At 44.8% G+C, this 25,630-nt stretch overlaps 1 protein-coding gene and 1 pseudogene across 1 annotated transcript; both read left to right on the forward strand.

The window, feature by feature from the left end:
• Window positions 1-25,630, forward strand: part of LOC111980224 (uncharacterized) — a 401,020-nt pseudogene that overhangs the window by 60,001 nt on the left and 315,389 nt on the right.
• LOC111982099 (dual specificity protein phosphatase 4-like) lies at window positions 17,498-23,794 on the forward strand. The gene is made up of 4 exons (XM_024013671.2): window positions 17,498-17,985; window positions 18,815-18,948; window positions 19,574-19,793; window positions 21,223-23,794. Exons 1-4 carry the CDS (start codon window positions 17,598-17,600, stop codon window positions 21,603-21,605), a joined length of 1,125 nt encoding a protein of 374 aa, XP_023869439.1. The 5' UTR covers window positions 17,498-17,597; the 3' UTR covers window positions 21,606-23,794.

Here is a 25,630-nt window from a genome sequence, read left to right on the forward strand (position 1 = left end):
TCACCACTCTCTCTTCTTTCTGAAGAGACTTCCCATAAGAGATAGGTGAGCCTGGTGCATAGATATCCAGTTGCTTGCAACAAATCAAACTTCTTCATTTCCAATATCCTGCTTATTATGGAGAAAATGGTTTGTAGGTGACTGAAAGGGGTGCTGTGCTGTAACCTCCTTATCCACTGAGAAAGAAGAGAGAAGAGAGAAAGAAAGAGAGATAGAGAGATAGAGGGAGAGAGATAGAGAAGAAAAAGAAAGAGAGAGAGAGAAGAGAGAGAGAGAGAGAGAGAGAGAAGAGAGGAGAGAGAGAGAGAGAAGAGAGAGAAGAGAGAGAGAGAGAGAGAGAAAAGAGAGAGAGAGAGAGGAAAGAGAGAAGAAGAGAGGAGAGGACAGAGGAGAGAGAGAGAGATGAGAGAGAGAGAGAGAGAAGAGAGAGCGACAAATGAGACTGAAGAGAGAGAGAGAGAGAGAGAGAAAGAAAGAGAGAGAGAGAGAAAGAAAGAGAGAGAGAGAGAGAGGGAAAGAGATAGATAATAAGGTCAAGGTACTGAGCCGTTAGTTAGAACCCACTTCCTGCCTATGTCATTTGCGATAAATGTCAGTTTATTGTTAGTTAAGATACCTTGGCTATGAAAATAAATATCTGTATGAATAAAATATTGTTGCTAAACACCCTAGAGAGCTTCTACCCAGGAAATGCAACATTAGATATAATACTTCCAGGAGCACAGGATCCCTCACAGTATAAAGATAAACCTGAAATATTTCTCATTAAAAAAAATCAACGTAAATCACTGTTGTGTGATGTAAAATAGCCTACATGAGTCTGAACATCTGAAGAAAGACACACAGTACATGCACACAAGCACACAGCATACACATGCTCACACACTCACATTGTCCCTGCTTCAAAGGCAGTGGAGGGTGGTGGGAGGAGCTATAGGAGGACAGGCTCATTGTAATGGCTGGAATGGAATAAATGGAACGGTATCAAATTATATCAAACCACATGTTTGACTCAGTTCCATTAATTCCATACCAGCAATTACAATGAGCCCATCCTCTTATAACTCCTCCCACCAGCCTTCACTGTTCAAAGGAAATCTGCATAATTTTGTCAAACGTTATATGAAAGAGGTATCTAAAAGTGAGCAGTACATTAGTAGCCTACGTATGCAAATGCAATTGCAGGGTAACCATGGAAACAAATATTAGTTGAGAGAGCCATAAGACAAAACCAACCATACCTAATTCAACCAACTGGCCATGTTGATACAACATGATAACGGTCATAACAAGTTGAAATAACCATCTTGATCCAACCACCCCTTTGCCCTGAGGGTGGGGTATGCGGTAAGCGTCAGACATAGACTTGCCCTACTCTGTACAGGAGTGAGTCAAGAGGGGCATGGAAAAACCTGAGCAGCAGCAGCAGCAGTGTTGGACAGAGGAGCCCACGTGTTCTTGGCCTCTCTGCAGCTTCCTGGATCCAGGGGGGTCAGCTCTCACACATGTTGTTTGATATAAGTATTTTTCCACTTCCTAATCCCTGAGTGTTCGCCCCGCTCGCCTGCCATGTGCCACAGCCAATCTTTAGCACTGCTTCTCTCCATGCCTCCCACTCTGGCTGACCTGGTGGGCTGGCCGGGGCCGGGGATAATCCCTGTTCATCCACCCATAGCACAGCAGAGCAGACAGCCTGAATCTGGACAGACTGGAGATGGAGGGATGGAGGAAAGAGAGCCTCAGCCTAGACAACAACACATTAAGTGTGTGCCCTCAGGCCCCTACTCTACTACCACATATCTGCAGCACAAAATCCATGTGTGTATAGTGCATTTGTTATCGTGTGTGTTTGTATGTGTCTGTGCCTATGTTTGTGTTGCTTCACAGTCCCCGCTGTTCCATAAGGTGTATTTGTATCTGTTTTTTAAATCTAATCTTACTGCTTGCATCAGTTACCTGATGTGGAATAGAATTCCATGTAGTCATGGCTCTATGTAGTACTGTGCACGTCCCATAGTCTGTTCTTGACTTGGGGACTGTGAAGAGACCTCTGGTGGCATGTCTTGTGGGGTATGCATGGGTATCTGAGCTGTGTGTCAGTAGTTCAAACAGACAGCTCGGTGCATTGAACATGTCGATACCTCTCACAAATACAGGTAGTGATGAAGTCAATCTCTCCTCCATTTTGAGCCAGGAGAGATTGACATGCATATTATTAATGTTAGCTCTCTATGTATATCCAAGGGCCAGCCGTACTGCCCTGTTCTCAGCCAACTGCAATTATCCTAAGTCCCTCTTTGTAGCACCTGACAACACGACTGAACAGTAGTCCAGGTGCGACAAAATTAGGGCCTGTAGAACCTGCCTTGTTGATAATGCTGTTAAGAAGGCAGAACAGCGCTTTATTATGGACAAAGGCCTTGGCTGTGGGAAGAAAGTTAGGGACAGAGGCTGGTCTCAGCCACATAAAATATGTTCTTTCAAACCAGCTAGATGCGGATACCATTTTTGCTTGTTATTGTGCATTGAATGTACCTGTGTGGGGAGAAAGCTAGGGACAGAGACTGGACATAGTTTTTGGCTGTGGGGAGAAAGTTAGAGAGAGACTGGACACAGTCTTTGGATGTCTTGAAAAGTTGCTTGGAATCCTCTGAAGACTGAACTACACAGCACTATTTATGTTGGCGATTGGAGTCTATTTTACTGTATCATTCAAATGGCCCCTGTATAAATGGCCCCCATTCAAATGGCCCCTGTTCAAATGGCCCCTGGTAAAGTGTGAGTTTCTGCAATCCACTCTGTGAACATTCCAATTTCCCATGGTTACAGATCACTGAAGAATGAATTGGTTTGTGTTTTATCCAAGAGCTTGATCCAGTAATATCATCCAATTATATGTTGTCAGTGGCCTGACCTGAACAGGTCTTGCCATATGCTCTGACAGATTTGACTATTCGAAACAGGGAAATTGAATGAGGATACAGCGAGGCTGTGGTTCTGTGACCTATCACATCATAAACCACCAGCTTCCCTATTCTACCTAGATGAGCTTGAACTTTTTGTGGTCCATCAAAGAATGCAACATTGTGATAACATTTATATTTACCATGTCTGGACATTATCAGTTAATACAGCCACTTGGCAAAGATTCCAGGATTAATTTCTCAGAATGGCTTTCGCTGTGGGGAGAAAGCTAGGGACAGAGGCTGGACAAAGGCTTTGGCTGTAGGGAGAAAGCTAGGGACAGAGGCTGGACAAAGGCTTTGGCTGTTTTATTTATTCAAACCCTCAGTTTGAATAAATAGCCTGAGCACAAATTATCTGTGTTGTCTGTAACTGTTGTAACAGTCAGCAGAAACATGCAGGCCATCAGGAATAACTGGAGAGGATAGGAGTGAACAAGAGAGACTGTTCCTCAGGACTAGATGACTGATTAGGAAAATATTACTCAGCCTTAACTGAGCCTGCGGTTTCTCATTGTGTCTCTACCACAATGCCTGGCATCTGTGGGCAGATCACAACTGGTATGTCTGAGGCTGAGCAATACGGCTATAGGGGAAAGCTTTACAATACTATAGTCCTGACTCCCTAGACTACAGGACTCAACATTTGTTCGACATTGAGCAGAGTAGGGAATGCATGATCTCTTCAATTGTCATGCTCCGATCCCCCTTTATACACCATTGTAATGAAATTACCTCTGCTCTGAGTCTGAGCTGGTTCCATCAAGAGTGAGAGTTCTCTGGCTTGCCTTTACAGGCTATAGAAGCACAATGCCTGCCTTCCTACTCTGTTCTTACACTCATCTCAAGGTCTCAGACACATAAAATATGTTCTTTCAAACCAGCGAGTTGCGAATTCCATTTTTGCTTGTTATTGTGCATTGAACGTACCTCAACAATTCAAAACCTGCATGAATGCATGGTACATAAAGAGATGGAAGTGTCAAGTCACATAACATCCACAATAGAGCTGGAGCTGTAGATTCCAGAGTCACAACCTCAATAAGTCAACAAACACTAGGGCTAGGGTGAACTTTCCATGCCGGGAATGAAGCCTGCTGCCCAACCAATACGATCTTATACAGATCCAGCACCAGCAAATGAATGAGAAGTCAACAGACGGGTTGGGGTTATTGACACACTAACTGTCATTGATTAACTCACAGACTTTCCAAAAACACACAGCATTTTGCTGCTCTGCAGTGGTGGAAAAAGTGCCCAGTTGTCATACTTGAGTAAAAGTAAAGATACCTTAATATAAAATGACTCAAGTAAAAGTGAAAGTCACAGTAAAATAATACTTGAGTAAAAGTCTAAAAGTATTTGGTTTTAAATATACTTAAGTATCAAAAGTTAATGTAATTGCTAAAATATACTTAAGTAGTAAAAGTAAAAGTACAAATCATTTAAAATTCCTTATATTAAGCAAACCAGATGGCCAATGTTAAGTTTTTTTTAATTTACGGAAAGCCAGGGGCACACCAAACACTCAGACATAATTTACAAACAAAGCATGTGTGTTTAGTGAGTCCACCTGTCACGCCCTGGCCATAGAGAGACTTTTATTCTCTATTTTGGTTAGGCCAGGGTGTGACTAGGGTGGGCATTCTAGTTTCTTTATTTCTATGTTTTCTGTTTCTATGTTTTGGCAGGGTATGGTTCTCAATCAGGGACAGCTGTCTATCGTTGTCTCTGATTGGGAATCATACTTAGGCAGCCTGTTTTTCCACCTTAGTTGTGGGTAGTTGTCTGCGTTAGTGGCCTGTATATCCCTAGTCAGCTTCACGGTCGGTTTTTGGCATTTCTTGTTTTGTTGGCGACATTTTAAATAAAAAGAAATGTACGCTCACCATGCTGCACCTTGGTCTCATCATTACGACGATCGTGACACCACCAGATCAGAGGCAGTAGGGATGACCAGGGATGTTGCCATGATAAGCGTGTGAATTGGACCCTTTTCCTGTCCTGCTAAGCATTCAAAATGTAACGATTACTTTTGGGAGTCAGGGAAAATGTATGGAGTAAAAAATATATTTAGGAATGTAGTGAAGTAAAAGTAGTCAAAATATAAATAGTAAAGAAAAGTACAGATACCCCAAAAAACTACTTAAGTAGTACTTTCAAGTATTTTTACTTAAGTACTTTACACCACTGCTGCTCCTGTAGTGTATTGACGTTAAAGGTCATACACTAGATGTGTACAATATTCCCAAATGTTGGGTTTCATTGGAATCTACTTCCTTATGGTACACCATATGTATCTCATAGCCGCAGGGAGCCTAGATGTTAAGAGCATTGGGACAGTAACCAAAAGGTTGCTAGTTTTAATCCCTGAGCCGGCAAAGTGGAAATATCTGCTGTTCTACCCTTGACCAAGGCAGTTAACCCCCAACAGCAACTGCTCCCTGGGCACTGATAACATTGGTGTCGATTACGGCAGCCCCCTGCACCTCTCTGATTCAGAGGGGTTGGGTTAAATGTGGAGGACACATTTCAGTTGAATGCATTCAGTTGTGCAATTGACTAGGTATCCTCCTTTCCCATAACCTGATGTAGGGAATAATGTTAATCAAAAACCCTGGCTAATACATATTCGGCCATGATGAGAGGGCAACCCCTCTATGACCCAAACAAAACCCTGGGGTGTTTCCACTTGAGGAAGATTAGATTAATTGACCGTCTGGCCTTTTTGAATGGTTCTCGATCCAAACATAGAGTCAACTCCCTGCTCCCTCAGCCCAGTGCAGAAATCCTAGGAGAAGTCAGGCTGTCTGGCGTTTCAATCTAATCTAAAGCCTGTGACAAATAGCACGCGGTGTGACAAAAACATACAGTACACATACAACAGGACAATAATCCTGCAACAACAGGAAATTTACATTTTGGTGGATGAGGTGGATTGAGACGCAGCCCATGAAAAAAACATATCTCAAGCTTAAATTGGAAATTTATGGGAAATGGGAAATGTTTATTATGCTAATTAGATTTATGTGGGACCGTGGACATCGACATCGATTTTTGTATTGGTTTCTATATTTTCTATAAGGGAAAAGGAAGTCTGAAATTTCTAAGCAGAAGTTACAAACTTCAGAAGCCTTTTTAAACATCAAACACACTAGTAGTTTTACATTTCCTGCATTAAAGGAAAGTTTTCTTGCGACAGGGTGATCAAATTACATCTGTATGCAACCTGTCCACAGGGCACACATGCAACCTGCCCACCCATCTCTATTTCTGTCCTATAGAGACATACCTAAACACAGAAACCAAAACACCACATACGCGTTCATAAAAACACACCATTCTCAGTTTAAATACTGGATTAAAAGGGTTTATGGAGAAAAGATTTAGAGTGCAGGGTAAAGCGAGGGAGAGAAGGAGAGATAGCGGTGGAACTGAGGCAGACAAACATACTGGTGGAGTTAGGGAGGGAGACATGCATATACCCTGAGAGCAGAGCAGAGGAGAGAGAGGAGAGGAGAGGACAGGAGAGCAGAGGAGAGAGGACAGGAGAGCAGAGGAGAGGAGAGGACAGAAGAGCAGAGGAGGGAGAGGAGAGGAGAGGAGAGGGGAGAGGACAGAGAGCAGAGGGAGAGGAGAGGACAGTAGTAGAAGGACGGAGAGGAGGAGAGGACAGGAGAGCAGAGCAGAGGAGAGGAGAGAGCAGAGGAGAGGAAAGGAGAGGAGAGGAGAGCAGAGCAGAGGAGAGAGGAGAGGACAGCAGAGCAGAGGAGAGAGGAGAGGACAGGAGAGCAGAGGAGAGGAGAGGAGAGATTAGAGAGGAGAGCAACGGAGTGGGATCTATTCCCATGGCTTCAACCAGTGACTCATATCCTACCCGGCATGCAAAGTGCTGGATGTTTATCATGGCATTGAGAGAGGGATCACACGAGGAGTGTGAGAGAGAGGAAAATGAAGGTTGACTTTGGAGTAGTGTGTCTTTGGGAGGATGTGGAGGTAGGGATCCCAGCCAGTGTTGTGTGCCTGCCTGGGCGGCCTCTCCTGGGGTGTGATGTGATGGGGACTGGAGGGGGGGTATAATGACGTCAAACACTCAGAACAGGAAAGGGCCACACACACACATCCAATTACAGCCGCATGCAGTTCCTCTCCCTTGTTGCCATGATGGCTGAGATGCATTGCAGCTCCCTGCGAGCTGAAGCTTTCTCTTGCTGCATGTATGGTTGGCGCTGGGAGCCACGGTGACAGCAGGACACATGTCATTCCATTCCGACACTGCTGTCACACTGGTCTGAGTGTTCAGTCACAGAATGTCATCGTACTAGACACACACACACACACACACACACACACACACACACACACACACACACACACACATATACCACCTGTCACCTCTCTCTCTCTCTTCTTCTCTGCTCTGAAACATTCAAGGTCTTCCATCCATTATTCAACTGGTACCGCAATGCAACACTGCCAGTCCGCCTGACACTTTCCCTTCACACTACACTAAAAGTCCCTTTGAATTAAATACTTCCGGATACTCAGGAAATTCACAGAAAATTAAAGCTATTGGAATTCATTCTTATTTACTATTGGTCTTCAGGTACCTACAATTTTACGTTGACCTACAGAACCAATCAAAAGTTTGGACACGCCTACTCATTCAAGGGCTTTTCATTATTTTTACTATTTTCTACATTGTAGAATAATAGTGAAGACATCAAAACTATGAAATAACACATATGAAACATTGTAGTAACCAAAAATGTGTTAAACAAATCAAAATATATTTATATTTGAGATTCTTCAAAGTAGCCACCCTTTGCCTTGAAGACAGCTTTGCAAACTCTTGGCATTCTCTCAACCAGCTTCACGAGTAATGCTTTTCCAACAGTCTTGAAGGAGTTCCCACATATGCTGAGCAAGTGTTGGCTGATTTTCCTTCACTCTGCGGTCCAACTCATCCCAAACCATCTCAATTGGGTTGAGATCGGGTGATTGTGGAGGCCAGGTCATCTGATGCAGCACTCCATCACATCCAGCCCTTACACAGCCTGGATGTGTGTTTTGGGTCATTGTCCTGTTGAAAAACAAATGATAGTCCCACTAAGCACAAACCAGATGGGATGGCGTATAGCTGCAGAATGCTGTGGTAGCTATGCTGGTTAAGTGTGCAGTGAATTCTAAATAAATCACAGACAGTATTAGGAATCAAGGTAAGACCCAGATGCAGACTGTGTCGAAGTAACAATGTTTATTACAGCAACAGGGGCAAAGATACAGGACGGAAGGCAGGCTCAGGGTCAGGTCAGGCAGAGGTCGGTAAGCCAGAGGTGGGGCAAAGGTACAGGACGGCATGCAGGGTCAGGAGCAGGCAGAGTGGTCAGGCGGGTGGGTACAGTCGGCGATGAGGGCTGGGTCCAGGTGTCTAGCGGGAACCTAGCACCTCTCCTCCGGGCCATAACCCTCCCAGTCAACCAGGTACTGGAAACCCTTGCCTTGTGGTCGAACCCTCAGGAGGAGTCTCACCGTGTACACTGGATGGCGGGGTGGGCCTGGAAATAGAAGACAAAGGATGTGAGACACAGGCTTAATTTTAGACACATGGAATGTAGGATGAATACAAAGGGTACGGGGAAACAGAAGATGAACAGCAGAGGGACTAATAATTTTAGAGATGGGAAACGGGCCCAAAAACTGGGGGGATAGTTTGCGAGAATCCACCCGGAGGGGTAGATCCCGTGTGGATACCCATACCTTCTGCCCGAGACTATAGCGGGGAGCCGGGGTCCAATGGCAATCCGCTTGTCGTCGATACCTGGAGGCGGTCTTGAGGAGGCACGACCGGGCTCTTCTCCAGGTACGACAACAGCGGCGGTCAAACATCTGGGCAGAAGGTACGCCGACCTCTTCCTCCTGCTCGGGGAAGAGCGGGGGCTGATACCCCAGGGAACACTGAAATGGAGATAGGCCCGTAGCAGAGCATGGAAGGGTGTTGCGTGCGTATTCCACCCACACAAGCTGCTGGCTCCAGGTGGTGAGGTTGGCAGAAACAAGGCAGCGCAGAGTTGTCACAAGGTTGGCTCGCTCCAACTGGCCATTGGACTAGGGGTGGAACCCAGAGGACAGGCTGGCCGACAACCCAATGAAGATGCAGAATGCCTTCCAGAACTGGGACGAGAACTGAGGACCCCGGACAGAGACCATGTCCACGGGCAGTCCATGGATCTGGAAGACGTGCTGCACCCATGATCTGGGCCGTCTCCTTGGCCGAGGGTAGTTTGGGGAGAGAAATGAATTGGGCGGCCTTGGAAAACCGGTCGACCACAGTCTGGATGGCAGTGTTGCCCTCAGACTGGGGGAGACCCGTGACGAAATCCAGAGATGTGGGATAATGGATGGTGAGGGAGAGGTAGAGGTTGCAGAAGGCCAGCCGGAGCTTACCAAGGAGTCTTGTTCTGAGCACACACTGTGCAAGCGGCGACGAATGCGGAGACGTCATGGACCATGGTGGGCCACCAAAAGCGTCTTCGCACAAATGCAAACCCCCAGGGTTCGTCTGGGAACGCTGTGCCTCCCGTACCTGTTTCCCAATACCCCAGCTGAGTGCCGTTGCCAGGCACGAAATGGGAAGGATGGTCTCAGGCTTCGGGGTAATAGCCGTGAGGCTATAATGGTGACAGTGCATCCGACTTGACATTCTTGGATCCCTGACAATATGAAAGGGATAAGTTGAACTGTGTGAACAGCAGGGCCCATCTAGCTTGCCTGGAGTTGAGGCGTTTGGAGATACTCCAGATTTTTGTGGTCAGTCCATATGATGAAGTGATGTTCCGCCCCTTCCAGCCAGTGCCTCCATTCCTCCAATGCCATCTTCACTGCGAGAAGCTCACGATTTCCCACATCGTAGTTTTTCTGTGGCATTGAGTCGATGGGAGAAGGCGGCGCAGGGATGTAGCTTCAGATCCAGGGCAGAATGCTGGGACAGGACCACCGCCAATCCTACATCTGTTGCATCGGCCTCCACCATGAACTGACGGGAAGGGTCAGGATGAACCAGGATGGGAGCAGTGGGGAAGCGATGTTTGAGTTCCCCGAATGCCCGGTCAGCAGCAGGGGACCACGTGAACGGAACCTTGGGAGAAGTGAGTGCTGACAGGGGGGAGGCCAGGGTGCTGTAACCCCATATGAAGCGGCGATAGAAGTTGGCGAACCCCAGGAAACGTTGCAGCTGCACCCTGGACGAAGGCTGAGTCCAATCCATCACCGCTCTCACCTTCCAGGGATCCATCTGGACACTCCCAGCGGAGATGATGTACCCCAGAAAGGGAATGATGGCGCAATGGAACTCACACTTCTCTGCCTGAACAAACAGCTGGTTCTCCAGGAGGCGTTGAAGAACCTGTTGGACGTGGAGCACATGTTCTTGGGGGGAGCGGGAGAAGACGATGTCATCAATGTAGACGAAGACGAACCGGTTCAACATGTCATGGAGAACATAATTTACCAGAGCCTGGAACACAGCATGGGCGTTGGTGAGGCCAAATGCCATAACCAAATACTCATAGTGGCCGCTGGCCGTGTTGAAGGCGGTCTTCCACTCATCCCCCTCCCGTATCCGCACCAGGTGGTAGGCGTTCCATAGATCCAGCTTGGAAAACACGGTGGCCCCCTGGAGCGGCTTGAAGGCCGAGGAGATGAGTGGTAGCGGGTATCAGTTCTTCACCGTTATGTCATTGAGTCCCCGGTAGTCGATGCACCGGCGGGAGAGAACGAATGATGTATAAATCCTGCAGCTAGGGAGTCTCCAATGTACGTGTCCATAGCCTTGGTCTCTGGTCTCGACAGTGAGTACAGTCACCCCCAGGGTGGAGAAGGTCAATCCTGCAGTCATATGGTTGGTGCGGCGGAAGCGAAGTGGGCCGGGCCTTGTTGAACACCTTCCGAAGGTGAAGGTGCTCCCAGGCAGCTTCTCTCCTGGAGAACGGGGCGTAAAAAAAGTTATTCACCTCTCCCATGAATCCTTCCAGACTAACGCATATGGCCGGCTGCTGTTCCCATACAGCAGTAGACCAGGTGAGAGCCCTCCCGGACATGAGCGTGATGAGATAGGCTACCTTGGAGCGATCTGAGGGGAAGGAGGAGAGCTGAAGCTCGAAAATGAGGGCACACTGGGCTAGTAACGCCTGACAGGTGCTCGACTCTCCTTTGAAGCGTTCCGGGAGGGAGGGGGGGTAAATGGGGCTCCCGAGAAGGTGGAGTGGCCGATGAGATGGAGCTGCTAGCAGCTGGGTTTCTGAGGGGCTGTGGGGTTACCACCGTGGTAGGCTGCCTCCCAGACAACCCACAGAATTGCTCCAATGCACGGTCATGGCGTTCAGCCAACGTTTGGACCCCCTCCATAAGGCCACGAAGCAGTTCCTCGTGGCTCCTTAGGAGGAGATGGTGTCGCACAGCTGGCCCCGGGTCTGCTGGGTCAGTCATGGCCAGTTCATACTATCAGGATAAGGTAAGACCTAGATGCAGACCGTGTCAAAGTAACACTGTTTATTACAGCAACAGGGGCAAAGGTACAGGACGGCAGTCAGGGTCAGGTTAGGCAGAGGTCGGTAATCCAGAGATGGGGCAAAGGCCACAGGGCGGCAGGCAGGGTCAGGAGCAGGTAGAGTGGTCAGGCGGGTGGGCTCAGGACAGGCAAGGGTCAAAACCAGGAAGACGAGAAAAGAGAGAATACACAGGGGATAATGGGGAAGATGGGTGACACCTTGAGGGGTGTGGAGACAATCACAAAGACAGGTGAAATAGATCAGGGTGTGAGAGAAATGTTAACTGTTAATTTTTATTGTATATTTCACTTTTGTTTATTATCTGGTTCACTTGCTTTGGCAATGTTAACATGTGTTTCCCATGCCATTAAAGCACTTAAATTGAAATTGAATTGAGAGAGAGAAACAGAGATTTATTTGCACATCGTTACAAAACGGTGTATAGCCATAATATGACATTTGAAATGTCTCTATTCCTAAGGAACTTTTGTGAGTGTAATGTTTACTGTTATTTTTATATTGTTTATTTCAATTTTGTTTATCTATTTCACTTGCTTTGGCAATGTAAACACATGTTTCCCATACCAATAAAGCCCCTTAAATTGAATTTAATTGAGAGAGAATGAGAGAGAGAGAAAGAGAGAGAGAGAGGGTTAGAGAGAGGTGCCCTGTGGTTCATTCATAGATCTGCAGCTCACAGTCTATAAGGAACAATTACAATTTACAGTAGGCTAGGATACTATATATAGAGAGAACCACTAACCGCTGTAAAATGAATGACATAACATGTTCTCTGAATTGGAAGTGTAATTGTGGCAGTGGACAGATTTGAGGATTCAGTAATGATGGCACTGTTTTGTGAGATTGGGGAATTAGGAACTGAAACTCTCCAGAGACATTGAACGTTAATCAGACTTTATTGACAATGACACCACAAAAAACAATTAGGATATCACTCTGTGGATACTCAATATGGTGCCTTCATCTATTACTTCAGCTATATCTCAGGAAATCTAAAATGATTCCTTCTTCTAAACCGGGACTTCCTCTGTGAATGCCTTGGCTACTAAAGCTTGATCAAAATCACTCAGAGACAGTAGAGTGGACATGCAGGACAGATCTCCAATACAGATGTAGGATCTTAATTTGACCATCCTGTTGCAGGAAATGTGAAACTTGGAGTGTATTTTAGGTTTTAAAAGGCTTCTGAAATGTGTAATTTCCACTTTGAAATGTTAGACATCCCTTATGGAAAATGTATAAACCAATACAAAAACAACCATTAACCCCCTAGAGTCGATATCTGCGCCCCCACAGAAATCGAATTACTAAATCAAAAAATCCAGATCAAAATCTTTCTGTTTAAGCTAGATACAGTGCATTCAGAAAGTATTCAGACCCCTTGACTCTTTCAACATTTTGTTACATTGAAGCTTTATTCTAAAATTGATTGTTTTCCTCATCAATCTACACACAATAAATACTCTATAATGACAAAGCGAAAACAGGATTTTAGACATTTTTGTAAATGTATTAAAAATCAAAAACAGAAATATATTATTTACTTAAGTATTCAGGCCCTTTGCTTTGAGACTCTAAATTGAGCTCAGGTGCATCCTGTTTCCATTGATCATCCTTGAGATGTTTCTACAACTTGATGGAGTCCACCTGGGATAAATTCAATTGATTTGACATGATTTGGAAAGGCACACACCTGTCTATTGTCACACCCTGATCTGTTTCACCTGTCTTTGTGATTGTCTCCACCCCACTCCAGGTGTCGCCCATCTTCCCAATTATCCCCTGTGTATTTATACCTGTGTTCTCAGTTTGTCTTGTTTGTCAAGCCAACCAGCGTTTTTGTGTCAGCTCCTACTTTTCCCCAGTCTTTCTTTTCTCATCCTCCTGGTTTTTGACCCTTACCTGGCCTGACCCTGTACCCACCCGCCTGACCACTCTGCCTGCCCCTGACCTTGAGCCTGCATGCCGTCCTGTACCTTTGCCCCGTCTCTGGATTACCGACCTCTGCTTGACCAGACCCTGAGCCTGCCTGAGGTCCTGTACCTTTGCCCCGTCTCTGGATTACCGACCTCTGCTTGACCAGACCCTGAGCCTGCCTGCCATTCTGTACCTTTGCCCATGTTGCTGTAATAAACATTGTTACTTTGACACGGTCTGCATCTGGGTCTTACCTTGATACCTGATATCTATATATGGTCCCACAGTTGGCAGTGCATGTCAGAGCAAAAACCAAGCCATGAGGTCGAAGGAATTGTCCATGGAGCTCCGAGACAGGATTGTGTCGAGGCACAGATCTAGGGAAGGGTACCAAAAAATGTCTGCAGCATTGAAGGTCCCCAAGAACACAGTGGCCTCCATCATTCTTAAATGGAAGAAGTTTGGAACAACCAAGACTCTACCTAGAGCTGGCCGCCGGTCCAAACTGAGCAATCATGGGAGAAGGGCCTTGGTCAGGAGGTGACCAAGAACCCGATGGTCACTATGGCAGAGCTCCAGAGTTCCTCTGTGGAGAACCTTCCAGAAGGACAACCATCTCTGCAGCACTCCACCAATGAGGGCTTTATGGTAGAGGGGCCAGGCGGACACCAATCCTCAGTAAAAGGCACATGACAGCCCACTTGGAGTTTGCCAAAAGGCACCTAAAGGACTCTCAGACCAGGAGAAACAAGATTCTCTGGTCTGATGAAACCAAGATTGAATTCTTTGGCCTGAATGTCAAGTGTCACGTCTGGAGGAAACCTGGCACCATCTCTACGAGGCATCATGCTGTGGGGATGCTTTTCAGCAGCAGGGACTGGTGGACTAGTCAGGATCGAGGGAAAGATGAACTGAGCAAAGTACAGAGAGATCCTTGATGAAAACCTGCTCCAGAGGACCTCAGACTGGGGCAAAGGTTTACCTTCCAACAGGACAACGACCCTAAGCACACAGCGAAGACAAAGCAAGAGTGACTTCGGGACAAGTCTCTGAATGTCCTTGAGTGGCCCAGCCAGAGCTCGGGATGAACCTGATTGAACATCTCTGGAGAGACCTGAAAATTGCTGTGCAGCGATGCTCCCCATCCAACCTGACAGAGCTTCATAGAATCGGCAGAGAAGAATGGGAGAAACTCCCCAAATACAGGTGTGTCAAGCTTGTAGCGTCATACCCAAGAAGACTTGAGGCTGTAATCACTACCAAAGGTGCTTAAACAAAGTACTGAGTAAAGGGTCTGAATACTTAAGTAAATGTGTTATTTATTTTTAACAAATTAGCAGCATTTTCTAAAAAACAGTTTTTGCTTTGTGATTATGGGGTATTGTGTGTATATTGTTTAGAATTACAAAAACAATTCAATCCATTTTAGAATAAGGCTGTGAAGTAACAAAATGTGGCGATGTTTGACAGAAATATAACTTTTTGAAAAAAGAGGGATTACATTTTCCGCCATAACAATAAACTGAAACATCATAATAATGGTGTCAGTAAAAAAAATTCATGGCGGATTATAATGAGATTTTCACTGATAGGGAGGGCAACAATGCTGCAAGCTATTATTATATAGGATAGGAAAACAAAACCAATTGAAAACACTCTGGGTTTTCTGGCACAACACTCCATTACCGAGGCACATCCTCTAAACTTGCTTGCTGCAATTTTGTGGGCTCTGGAGCAGTCTACGAAGAACTAGAATTATTAGCCTACATTTTGCAGGGTCTTCATATAGAATGGGTTTTAGGTTATGGACAATGGTGAACCACTGTAGGTAAAAATAAACTGTGAAACATTGTATTATATCAAAACATTCTGTGGAGCTTGACATTACCTTAGCCTACTGATGATGTGTGAATGTTCTAGAAGACAGTTAAACCTGAAGTGGAACAACAAAATGTAACAAGTGATTGCCTGAAACTGGGGGAATCTACAGTAGATATCCTGCTTTCAACACATTTACATTTACATTTAAGTCATTTAGCAGACGCTCTTATCCAGAGCGACTTACAAATTGGTGCATTCACCTTATGATATCCAGTGGAACAACCACTTTACAATAGTGCATCTAACTCTTTTAAGGGGGGGGGGTTYGAAGGATTACTTTATCCTATCCTAGGTATTCCTTAAAGAGGTGGGGTTTCAGGTGTCTCCGGAAGGTGGTGATTGACTCCGCTGACCTGGCGTCGTGAGGGAGTTTGTTCCACCATTGGGGTGCCAGAGCAGRGAACAGTTTTGACTGGGCTGAGCGGGAACTGTACTTCCTCAGAGGTAGGGAGGCGAGCAGGCCAGAGGTGGATGAACGCAGTGCCCTTGTTTGGGTGTAGGGCCTGATCAGAGCCTGAAGGTACGGAGGTGCCGTTCCCCTCACAGCTCCGTAGGCAAGCACCATGGTCTTGTAGCGGACTCTTATACACATCTAGATGTGTATAAGAGACAGGCTTCAACTGGAAGCCAGTGGAGAGAGCGGAGGAGCGGGGTGACGTGAGAGACATTGGGAAGGTTGAACACCAGACGGGCTGCGGCATTCTGGATGAGTTGTAGGGGTTTAATGTCACAGGCAGGGAGCCCAGCCAACAGCGAGTTGCAGTAATCCAGACGGGAGATGACAAGTGCCTGGATTAGGACCTGCGCCGCTTCCTGTGTGAGGCAGGGTCGTACTCTGCGAATGTTGTAGAGCATGAACCTACAGGAACGGGTCACCGCCTTGATGTTAGTTGAGAACGACAGGGTGCTGTCCAGGATCACGCCAAGGTTCTTAGCACTCTGGGAGGAGGACACAATGGAGTTGTCAACCGTGATGGCGAGATCATGGAACGGGCAGTCCTTCCCCGGGAGGAAGAGCAGCTCCGTCTTGCCGAGGTTCAGCTTGAGGTGGTCATCCGTCATCCACACTGATATGTCTGCCAGACATGCAGAGATGCCACCTGGTTATCAGAAGGGGGAAAGGAGAAGATTAATTGTGTGTCGTCTGCATAGCAATGATAGGAGAGACCATGTGAGGATATGACAGAGCCAAGTGACTTGGTGTATAGCGAGAATAGGAGAGGGCATAGAACAGAGCCCTGGGGGACACCAGTGGTGAGAGCACGTGGTGCGGAGACAGATTCTCGCCACGCCACCTGGTAGGAGCGACCTGTCAGGTAGGACGCAATCCAAGCGTGGGCCGCGCCGGAGAACACTCTGATCCTGTTGATAAAAACAAGTATCAGAAATTCCTTGCAATATATTTATTATTCTACTGTGGGCTACAATAAATGTGTTAATTTATCCATATAAGTGATGCAAGCCTATAATGCAAGTTTTCTAAGAAATTCTAATAAAGGATAAACCTACCTATATTTCTAAAACATTCTCAGAGGACAGTAACAGTAGCCTACATTTGTCCAGGTTTACATAATTGCATCAATTGCTGGTATTAAATAGCTTGTTTGTGATGTTTGATGGGATGAGGACAGTACGGAGGGAATATCGTTGGCCTTATCCTGTAGGATCCTGTAAAGGCTCTGTGAGCAAACAAGAGAGGTATCCTGGCCCTCTGGCACCCAGATGAGAGAAAGGGAGTAGGGGAGGGGGAGCATAGCATATTCACAAAGGAATATTACTTAGAATCTACAATCAAGAATGCCATAAGCATATGACACATTCATAACATTTGACAAATTGAGCTTCCTATGGAGGGATATAAAATAGCCATAGGAATGGTAGCCTACTAATATCGTTACAGAACATTTGCCTTGGGAAAATAAATATAGCATTGCTTTTGACTTTGTCATTAACAAGAGAGTCAACATTTTCGAGCTTTGGCAGAGGCAACCTCATATTCTGTTGGCATTGATCGTTGGCTTTTTATGAATGAAAAGAGAGGAGAATTTTACTAGCGGTTGACGTCACCTCCAGCGGGACGCCACCACCCTTTTCATTGGGCTGGCGGCAGAGGCCCCATTCATAAAACGGAAAGAGGCGGACTGCTCGTGATAGTAATGCTCTCAGGAGAATAAGAGCACAACATTGCGCAGGAGCTGCTCAGCATTAACACACATCCAGCACTCTCTTCGTGTTCTTCAACAGGAAAAACAGAATTATCTTCATTATGGAGGAAAATATGGTTATTATGGATGAACTTTGCGAAATGGATTGCAACGTTTTGAAAAGGTTGTTGAAGGACGACAGTGCGAAATGCCTGGTGCTGGACTGCCGATCATTTTTGGCGTTTAGCGCTGGACACATTCGGAGTGCAGTGAATATCCGCTGTAATACAATCGTGAGAAGGCGAGCAAAGGGCTCCGTGAGTTTAGACCAGATTCTATCCGGTGATGAAGAGGTCAAAGCTCGGCTGAAATCAGGAATGTACTCCGCTGTGATCCTCTACGACGAGAGGACGCCCGACATAGACACGGTTAAAGACGATAGCACAATCACTCTGGTGCTCAATGCATTATACAGAGACACGTTTGGAACTGAAATATTTCTACTAAAAGGTAAGATGATCACAATGCACTTAAGGTTAACAGAATTTAAAACATGCCCAATGCTGACTTTGTTTACAAATATAAATAACAACAATTAAATATCACATCTGTCTCATTATATCTGACAAGTGTGTTATTACCATGTAATACTTTCTCAATCAGTTTAAAATGGTAGGGTACATGTAGTGCCGTTTTGTATTGCTGCACAATTCAACCCACAATGGGCATTAGGCTCTAACAATGATGTAATGCGTAGAGAGCCACATCTGGGTGCACGAGGATGTGCCGCAGTGAGTATCTTGTGATCCTCAACAATTGGTTCATCATCAAGATTTCACATAACATTTTTATTTGATAATAGTTATTATTGTAAATTGCTCATTATCGCAATGTCATTATCCAAAAGAGATTTAAATGACGCACACGCATTGAAGCGTGAAGTGTTGGCACAAAATCACACGAGAGTATTTCTCAATAAATTATTGGAAGTTAATGGGGAAATGCAAAAACATGTAATCTATTCGAGTATTTAATAGGTTTTCAAATGTAATTAAGGCCTTAACCGTTAGGCATAGGCCTACCCAAATTATAAATGACATTATAAGAAATTGAAATTCTAATTATGATTGTGTTCCAAAAATTTTTATGTAATTATTCAGAAATATTTTATTTGGTTGTTATTGAAAAAAATGTATGATCTGTAGGCCTATTAAGCTAGGTAGGCCTAATTTGTAAATTATACAGTCGTTTTTTAACGCACAGGGTGCGCTATTATTTTATGTTGAGTGTGGCCTGTGATTGGAATATCCTGATGTCTAACGTTAATCTCTTTTCACAGGGGGCTATGATACATTTTTCACGGAGTATCCCGAGTTTTGTTTGAAGACCAAAACGTTATCCTCGTTCTCTACCCAGTCCAGTTTGGACTCGTGTTCTTCCTGTGGAACTCCACAGACGTCCCACCATGACCAGGTAAAGAAGGGGACCTGTTTATATTGGTGACCGAGTTTGACTGAATATGTGGCATTGAGTGAAATACTAGGGGACTCGTACATTTTGGCCATCCACTGGTTTCCATCCACTGGTTTCCGGGCTCGATAAGAGCACCAGTTGTGCTTCCGTTTTTTCTCTCCCTGCTGGAAGGGGTGGTAGGCCTGTGTGACGAACATTGCCCCGGCCTACCTTCCCTATGCACATCTGTTTTACATAGCCCTTATCGATAATTTCTGCCGTTTGAAGCGGGCCCATATCAGCAATGACATAACAGGGCCCAAATCAATAAGCTGCCCGGAGATAAATAACCTGCTGGAGTTCAATCATTGCCATTGGTGATTGGCCGAGATTTATATGACCACATGTCAGACCCTATTGCTGCTACCTTTCTATTAAAATCATTCACATAAAGAGTGCACACTGTAAATTGTATTTATCAAAGCCTTTTAATTTATTGATGATTGCAAATGGTTAATAGGCCCTTTCTCCAGTCCTATTAATTGTGTTAATTTGTGATGTTTGAAAGAGACATTCTGACTGTAAAATTGCCTCTATTCTCTCTTGGCTCTGTATTAATGCCCACTTTGTCTTCTATATGTTCCAGGCTGGTCCAGTGGAGATTCTTCCCTTCCTGTACCTTGGCAGTGCCTTCCACGCCTCCAAAAAGGACATGCTGGACGGCATGGGCATCTCAGCCTTACTCAACGTGTCCTCTAACTGTCCCAACCACTTCGAGGGGGTCTACCAGTACAAGTGCATTCCTGTGGAGGACAACCACAAAGAGGACATCAGCTCCTGGTTCATAGAAGCCATTGAGTTTATCGGTAAGTTACATTTTCTTAGAAGAAGAATGGGATCCGTTCCAAATTACACCCTGTAGTGCACTATAAAGGGAATAGGGTGCCATTTGGGACTTAGCCTAATACATCATCATCATGATGAGCAGGAGGAGAATGACATGGTCTATGATGGTCCCTATAGCTGCAGCATAGCTCAGTAGAATGTTAATTTGATCATGTGATTAAAGGTCTTCTTTTTTCAGGGAAGAGAGTGTCACTTCAATTGATGGTTCTTCAAGAACAAACAGATGTTTCTTTTTATAATTCCTCTGAGTGTATGAGTAATGGGTGGCAGTATTTTTCTAACCACGGTGGCAAAATGTATTTAAGATAACATTTTCATTCCCGGCCAGGTACTAGCCTAAGTAAAGGAGAAGATTTTAGAATAAATACTTGGTATTAAATAGACAATAAATAGTGTGCTCATGCAGAATCTCAGTGTGAGGTTTACCCATGCTCAGTGTGCTCAGTTGATATGGAGGGAGAGGAGAGCTGAATTATAGTCATTGTGGGACTACGATGGTTAGAGATTTTCATGGTTAGGGATTTCCATTGTTAGAGATTATCATGGTTAGAGATTATCATGGTTAGAGATTATCATGGTTAGAGATTACCATGGTTAGGGATTACCATGGTTAGGGATTACCATGAGGGAGGATAGGCTGGGCCTAGTGTCATATTCCACATGGAAGCCTGCTGCACTGGTGTGTGGAGACCCCAGTATGTTTGGATGGGTGTGTGTGTGTGTGTTTGTAAGCGTCTATGGGCTTGAATGCATCAGAGTTAGCTGCTTAGGGACCAGAGTATGACTCATCCACTGTTCTTGGGTGCGGTGCTGCGTTAGTTGGAGTTACTTTAATAGCTGTGTATGTTCACACCAGAGAATACGACTGCACTATAGAACAGGATGTTACATTTCTGTGTTTTAATGAGTATTTATGACATTCTACTCACATAGAAATATTTGGGCATTAGGACACACATTTTGTTGTGTGGACACTACTCATAATGGCCTCCCTGTGATGAGGGCAATTCCCCTGTGGTTGCTATTTCTCATGGTGAGAAATGCTTATGTATGGAAAGGGCTGTAGGTCTGTTGGGTGCAGGATCAACATTTGCATGTCTTTGCTCTGGGGCGCATAGTTTTGCTGTTTGTGTTTTATAGGGCTACAGACTAATATATTGCTTATGAGACACTGAGGTGTAAGAGCCTGTCGTGTGCCTTTGTGGTCGTCTGTGTGGATGAGAACCATGAGGAAAAACAAATCAGTGAAGTTATACGTGTCTATCAAGAAAGCTTACAGACCATTACAACAGATGATCCTGAGCACTACGTATTACCTATCCTGGGCATATCTACAGTATACCCTGAGTCAATTCTGGACCCCCTATCTCTCTGTGTCTCTCTCTTTAGACTCTGTGAAAGACTCTAACAGACGTGTGCTGGTGCACTGCCAGGCGGGCATCTCTCGCTCTGCCACCATCTGCCTCGCATACCTGATGAAGAAGAAGCGTGTTCGGCTGGACGAAGCCTTTGAGTTCGTCAAGCAGCGCCGCAGTATCATCTCCCCCAATTTCAGCTTCATGGGTCAGCTGCTGCAGTTCGAGTCCCAGGTGCTGGCCACATCGTGCGCGGTGGAGGCTGCCAGCCCCTCGGCAGCCAGCCTGGGCCCCAAGTCTTCCTCCAGTCCTACGTCGCCCTTCATCTTTAGCTTTCCCGTCTCCGTGGTAGCGCATGGCCAGCCCAGCAGCCTGGCCTACCTGCAGAGTCCAATCACAACCTCACCCAGCTGCTGATGCCCCGCCCCCACAAAGACTCACTGCCCCATTCCTCTCACTATCCAGACCAGAGAGAGAGGTTATCTTCTTCTACCTGGTATAAGCTGAAAGGTCCATTGACAATGAAAAACTGAGGGCGCCTATCCTGCTGCCTGACACAAAAAACTGTATAGAATATGGCACTCACACGTACACCTTCATCACTATATGGTGACTAATAAATACATTCTTTCATAAAACAGGCTAAAGAACAGATGCAGTTCCTGTGTTTTACTGTGAAGGTGGACACAGGAAGGACGGGGCGGCAGAATTCTAAGTTGTTGTCCATCTTTTTCATTTCCTGTGGAGTTTTCCAAAGCCTCTCCGGTCCTGTTGAGAGGGCTGAATGGCCGTGAGCAGAGATGCAGAGAAAATGAAAGAGCAAAGAGGGGAGGGGGGGAGAAAGAGAGTGCTCAGTCATTTAGTGGCTTCCTGATGGAGCGCAGGAGGCTCTTCAGTTGTGACAGGTGCTTGCTAGCGTCCTGTCCGGCTTCCTGTCCCTGACATCCCCATCCTCTCTCCCACACGCCCCCTCCTCTTCTGGAGCAGGACTGCTGATGAATGACTGAATAAAAGAGTCACCCCTGCGGAGGAGGAGAGGCCGCTGAGATGGAGAGACTAGCTTTCTGAGACAGTGCCAAATGAACGTCTGAGCCCCTGCTACATAGCCCGGGCAACCCCTGGTGTTCCATGTAATAAGCTCGATCGGAAGGACAGATATGCTTTTGAGGGGAAAGGGGGTCTAGTCATTTCTGTTTTTTGTTCAGTGCCTTGTTCAGAGAAGGTATAGGATGTTTTTCCCAGCGCTTTTGGATGTGCTCAAGTGCCCCAGCGCCTTTTCTTTCCAAACAGACTGTGGCAGATAAACTGGCAAATCTCTAAACAGCAACAACAAACCATTTCAAGTCAGCACTGCAATACAGACAATGTAATCCTATCCGTTCCTCTCCCCCAAGTAGAGCAATAATGCGTTTCTCTCTCTTCCCAGTTTCCACCAAAGTACTACATTGTGTTGTGTATTTATAATCATGTTTTTAGCTTCATATGTGTGTATTCGCTAATCGATAAAGACCGGATCTTTGAGAAGTGCTGTTTGCCTTACCAATAATGATTTTTTATAATTCACCAGATAAGAATGTTGTCATTTTTCATTCCTGTAGGGAGGCATATTGTTGTCTGTTACATAGGTACTATTTCTGTTCAGACCATGGATGCTGATTGGTCTAATGCTTGTTGGAGGAGGGAGTTAGTTGGGAACAGACCTATGGCTTGTTTCTTTGTCTTATCACTGTTACTCCACCAATGTCTAGTAGACCCAGAGTACTTTCTAAACTTGCCAAATGCACAATAACCAACAGGGACAATTTCCCGGCTACGCACAAACACCCCTAAAAAAACAGGCACACTGGAATGTCTGACATCACTGGGAAAAAATATATATGAGATGGTAAAAAACTGCTAGTGTGTGCTGCTACTGGACTGATTCATGTGAAATGGTTAGTTTTTCTTCTCATTTCATTCTCTGAGTGAAAATATTGCCTGGAAGTGCTGGCCCAGGCGACGATCAGAGCCAGGAGCAAAGGCTTTTGGGAAAACAGGATTTACGCCCCTCCTCTTTTTGAAGAATGTTGGCACCTTTTATAGAGCACTTTTTAGTGATGCAATACCGTATTATAACTTTGAATTAATTTGCACATTATTATTACTATGATACCAGGTGGTAACTGATGACACCCATAATGTGCTTTTGTTCTTAAACGAGGGTATGTATGTAAATGATATGAAGATGAGAGGCGTTCTCTGGTTCACAATCATTGAACAATGCAATACTTTCTACCTGTGTCAAGTGAAATGCTGTTGTCTCATCATGGCAATATCATTCATCAGGTTGACTTTTTTTTTTTTTTTTTTACTTTTCCCTATGTTTTTGTTGAATTGTATATGCTTTATTTATTCCTAAAATTCCATTGTGAAATTCAAAAATGTTCTTAAAAAAAAAGAAAATGTCTGTCTTACTTGCATGAAACATCATATATGTTATCTGGGAGGGACTACAGAAAGGATTCACACCCCTAGACACCCCAGCCTACACACAATACCCCATAATGTCAACGTGGAATTATGTTTTTCGAAAGTTTTACAAATTAATAAAAAATGAAAAGCTGAAATGTATTGAGTCAATAAGTGTTTAAACCCTTTTGTTATGGCAAGCCTAAATAAGTTCAGGAGTAAACATTTGCTTAACAAGTCACATAGTAGGTTGCATGGATCCACTCTGTGTACAATAATAGTTTAACATATTTTTTTTATGACTACCTCATCTCTGTACCCCGCACATACAACTATCTGTATGGTTCCTCAAACAAGCAGTGAATTTCAAAAACAAATTCAAACACAAAGACCAGGGAGGCTTTCCAATGCCTCGCAAAGAAGGGCACCTATTGGTAGATTGGTAAAACATTTTTTTAAATAAAGCAGACATTGAATATCCCTTTGAGCATGGTGTATCAATGCACCCAGTCACTACAAAGATACAGGCGTCCTTTCTAACTTAGTTGCCGGAGAGGAAGGAAACCATGGCCAATGGTGACTTTAAAACAGTTCCAGAGTTTAATGGCTATGATAGGAGAAAACTGAGGATGGATCAACAACATTGTAGTTACTCCACAATACTAACCGAAATAAGAGGGTAAAGAAGGAAGCCAACACAGAATAAAGACATTCCAAAACAGGCGTCCTGTTTGCAAATTAGGCACTAAAGTAAAACTGCAAAAAATGTGGCACAGAAATGTACTTTATTCCTGAATGCAAAGCGGTATGTTTGGGGCTAATCCAATACATCACTGAGTACCACTCTTGATATTTTCAAGTATGGTGGTGGCTGCATCATGTCATGGGTATGCTTGTCATTGACAAGGACTAGGGAGTTTTTTTTAGGATAAAAAGAAACGGAATAGATCTAAGAACAGGAAAAATCCTGGTTCAGTCTACTTTCCAACAGACACTGGGAGACAAATTCACCTTCCAGCAAGACAATAACCTAAAATACAAGGCCAAATCTACACTGGAGTTGCTTACCAAGACAACATTGAATGTTACTGAGTGTTTTTACTTAAATCAGCTTGAAAATCTATGGCAAGACATGAAAATGGCTGTTTAGCAATGATCAACAACCAACTTGATAGAGCTTGAAGAATTTTAAAAATAATAATGTGCAAATACTGTACAATCCAGGTGTGCAAAGCTCTTGGGGCTCCCGAATGGCGCAGCAGTCTAAGGCACTGCAACTCAGTGCTAGAGGCGTCATTACAGACCCTGGTTCAATTCCAGGCTGTATCACAACCAGCCGTGATTGGGAGTCCCTTAAGGTGGCGCACAATTGGCCCAGCATCGTTGGGATAAGAATTTGTTCTTAAATGACTTGCCTAGTTAAATATAACCTTGGGTTTAAAAAATGTTGTTCATTCCTATCACAAGATCCTAAATGCAAGCACAGATAATTATGTCAAAATAATCAAAGGCCGACTTACTTCTAAGTCATTTCACAAAGATAAAAGGCTGGTGTTTAGATGTAGCCAGCTTTAGACTATGCAGCGATCTTTGCCGCAAAGCTTAATGGATTGTGATGGTCTGTTCATCACTGGTGTACAGTAGGTCCGGTCCTGTCTGCAATGACTAGAATAAGGCTCGAAGAGCTGGGTTGCATATCACAAAATAACTGTAGGGTTATAGCACCCCCTAGTGGGTGATCTTAATACTCCACGTCCTCATTAATCTCTCCATAGAAATCACATTGTAGGTGTTTGTTGGGTAAAATGATGACATCGTGGGGATTATACCTGGAACCTAGCCATTTAGATGACAAAAAACACGCTATAACACATTGATTTCATTATTGTTTTCTCATATTCTGTCAGACTATAAGTATTAATCAAATGCCACTTCAGACGTGAGCAAATCCGCTCCCTATAAGTATTTAGGCCTATACACTATGCAGAATTTAC

This window comes from Salvelinus sp. IW2-2015, linkage group LG20, assembly GCF_002910315.2.
Source record: "Salvelinus sp. IW2-2015 linkage group LG20, ASM291031v2, whole genome shotgun sequence".
In the NCBI taxonomy this organism is placed as follows: domain Eukaryota; kingdom Metazoa; phylum Chordata; class Actinopteri; order Salmoniformes; family Salmonidae; genus Salvelinus; species Salvelinus sp. IW2-2015.

Coding starts and splice junctions, on each gene's coding strand:
- LOC111982099 (XM_024013671.2), top strand. CDS start 17,598: ATGGAGGAAAATATGGTTATTATGGATGAACTTTGCGAAATGGATTGC. Junction 17,986..18,814: donor TGAAATATTTCTACTAAAAG/GTAAGATGATCA, acceptor CTCTTTTCACAG/GGGGCTATGATACATTTTTC. Junction 18,949..19,573: donor AGACGTCCCACCATGACCAG/GTAAAGAAGGGG, acceptor TATATGTTCCAG/GCTGGTCCAGTGGAGATTCT.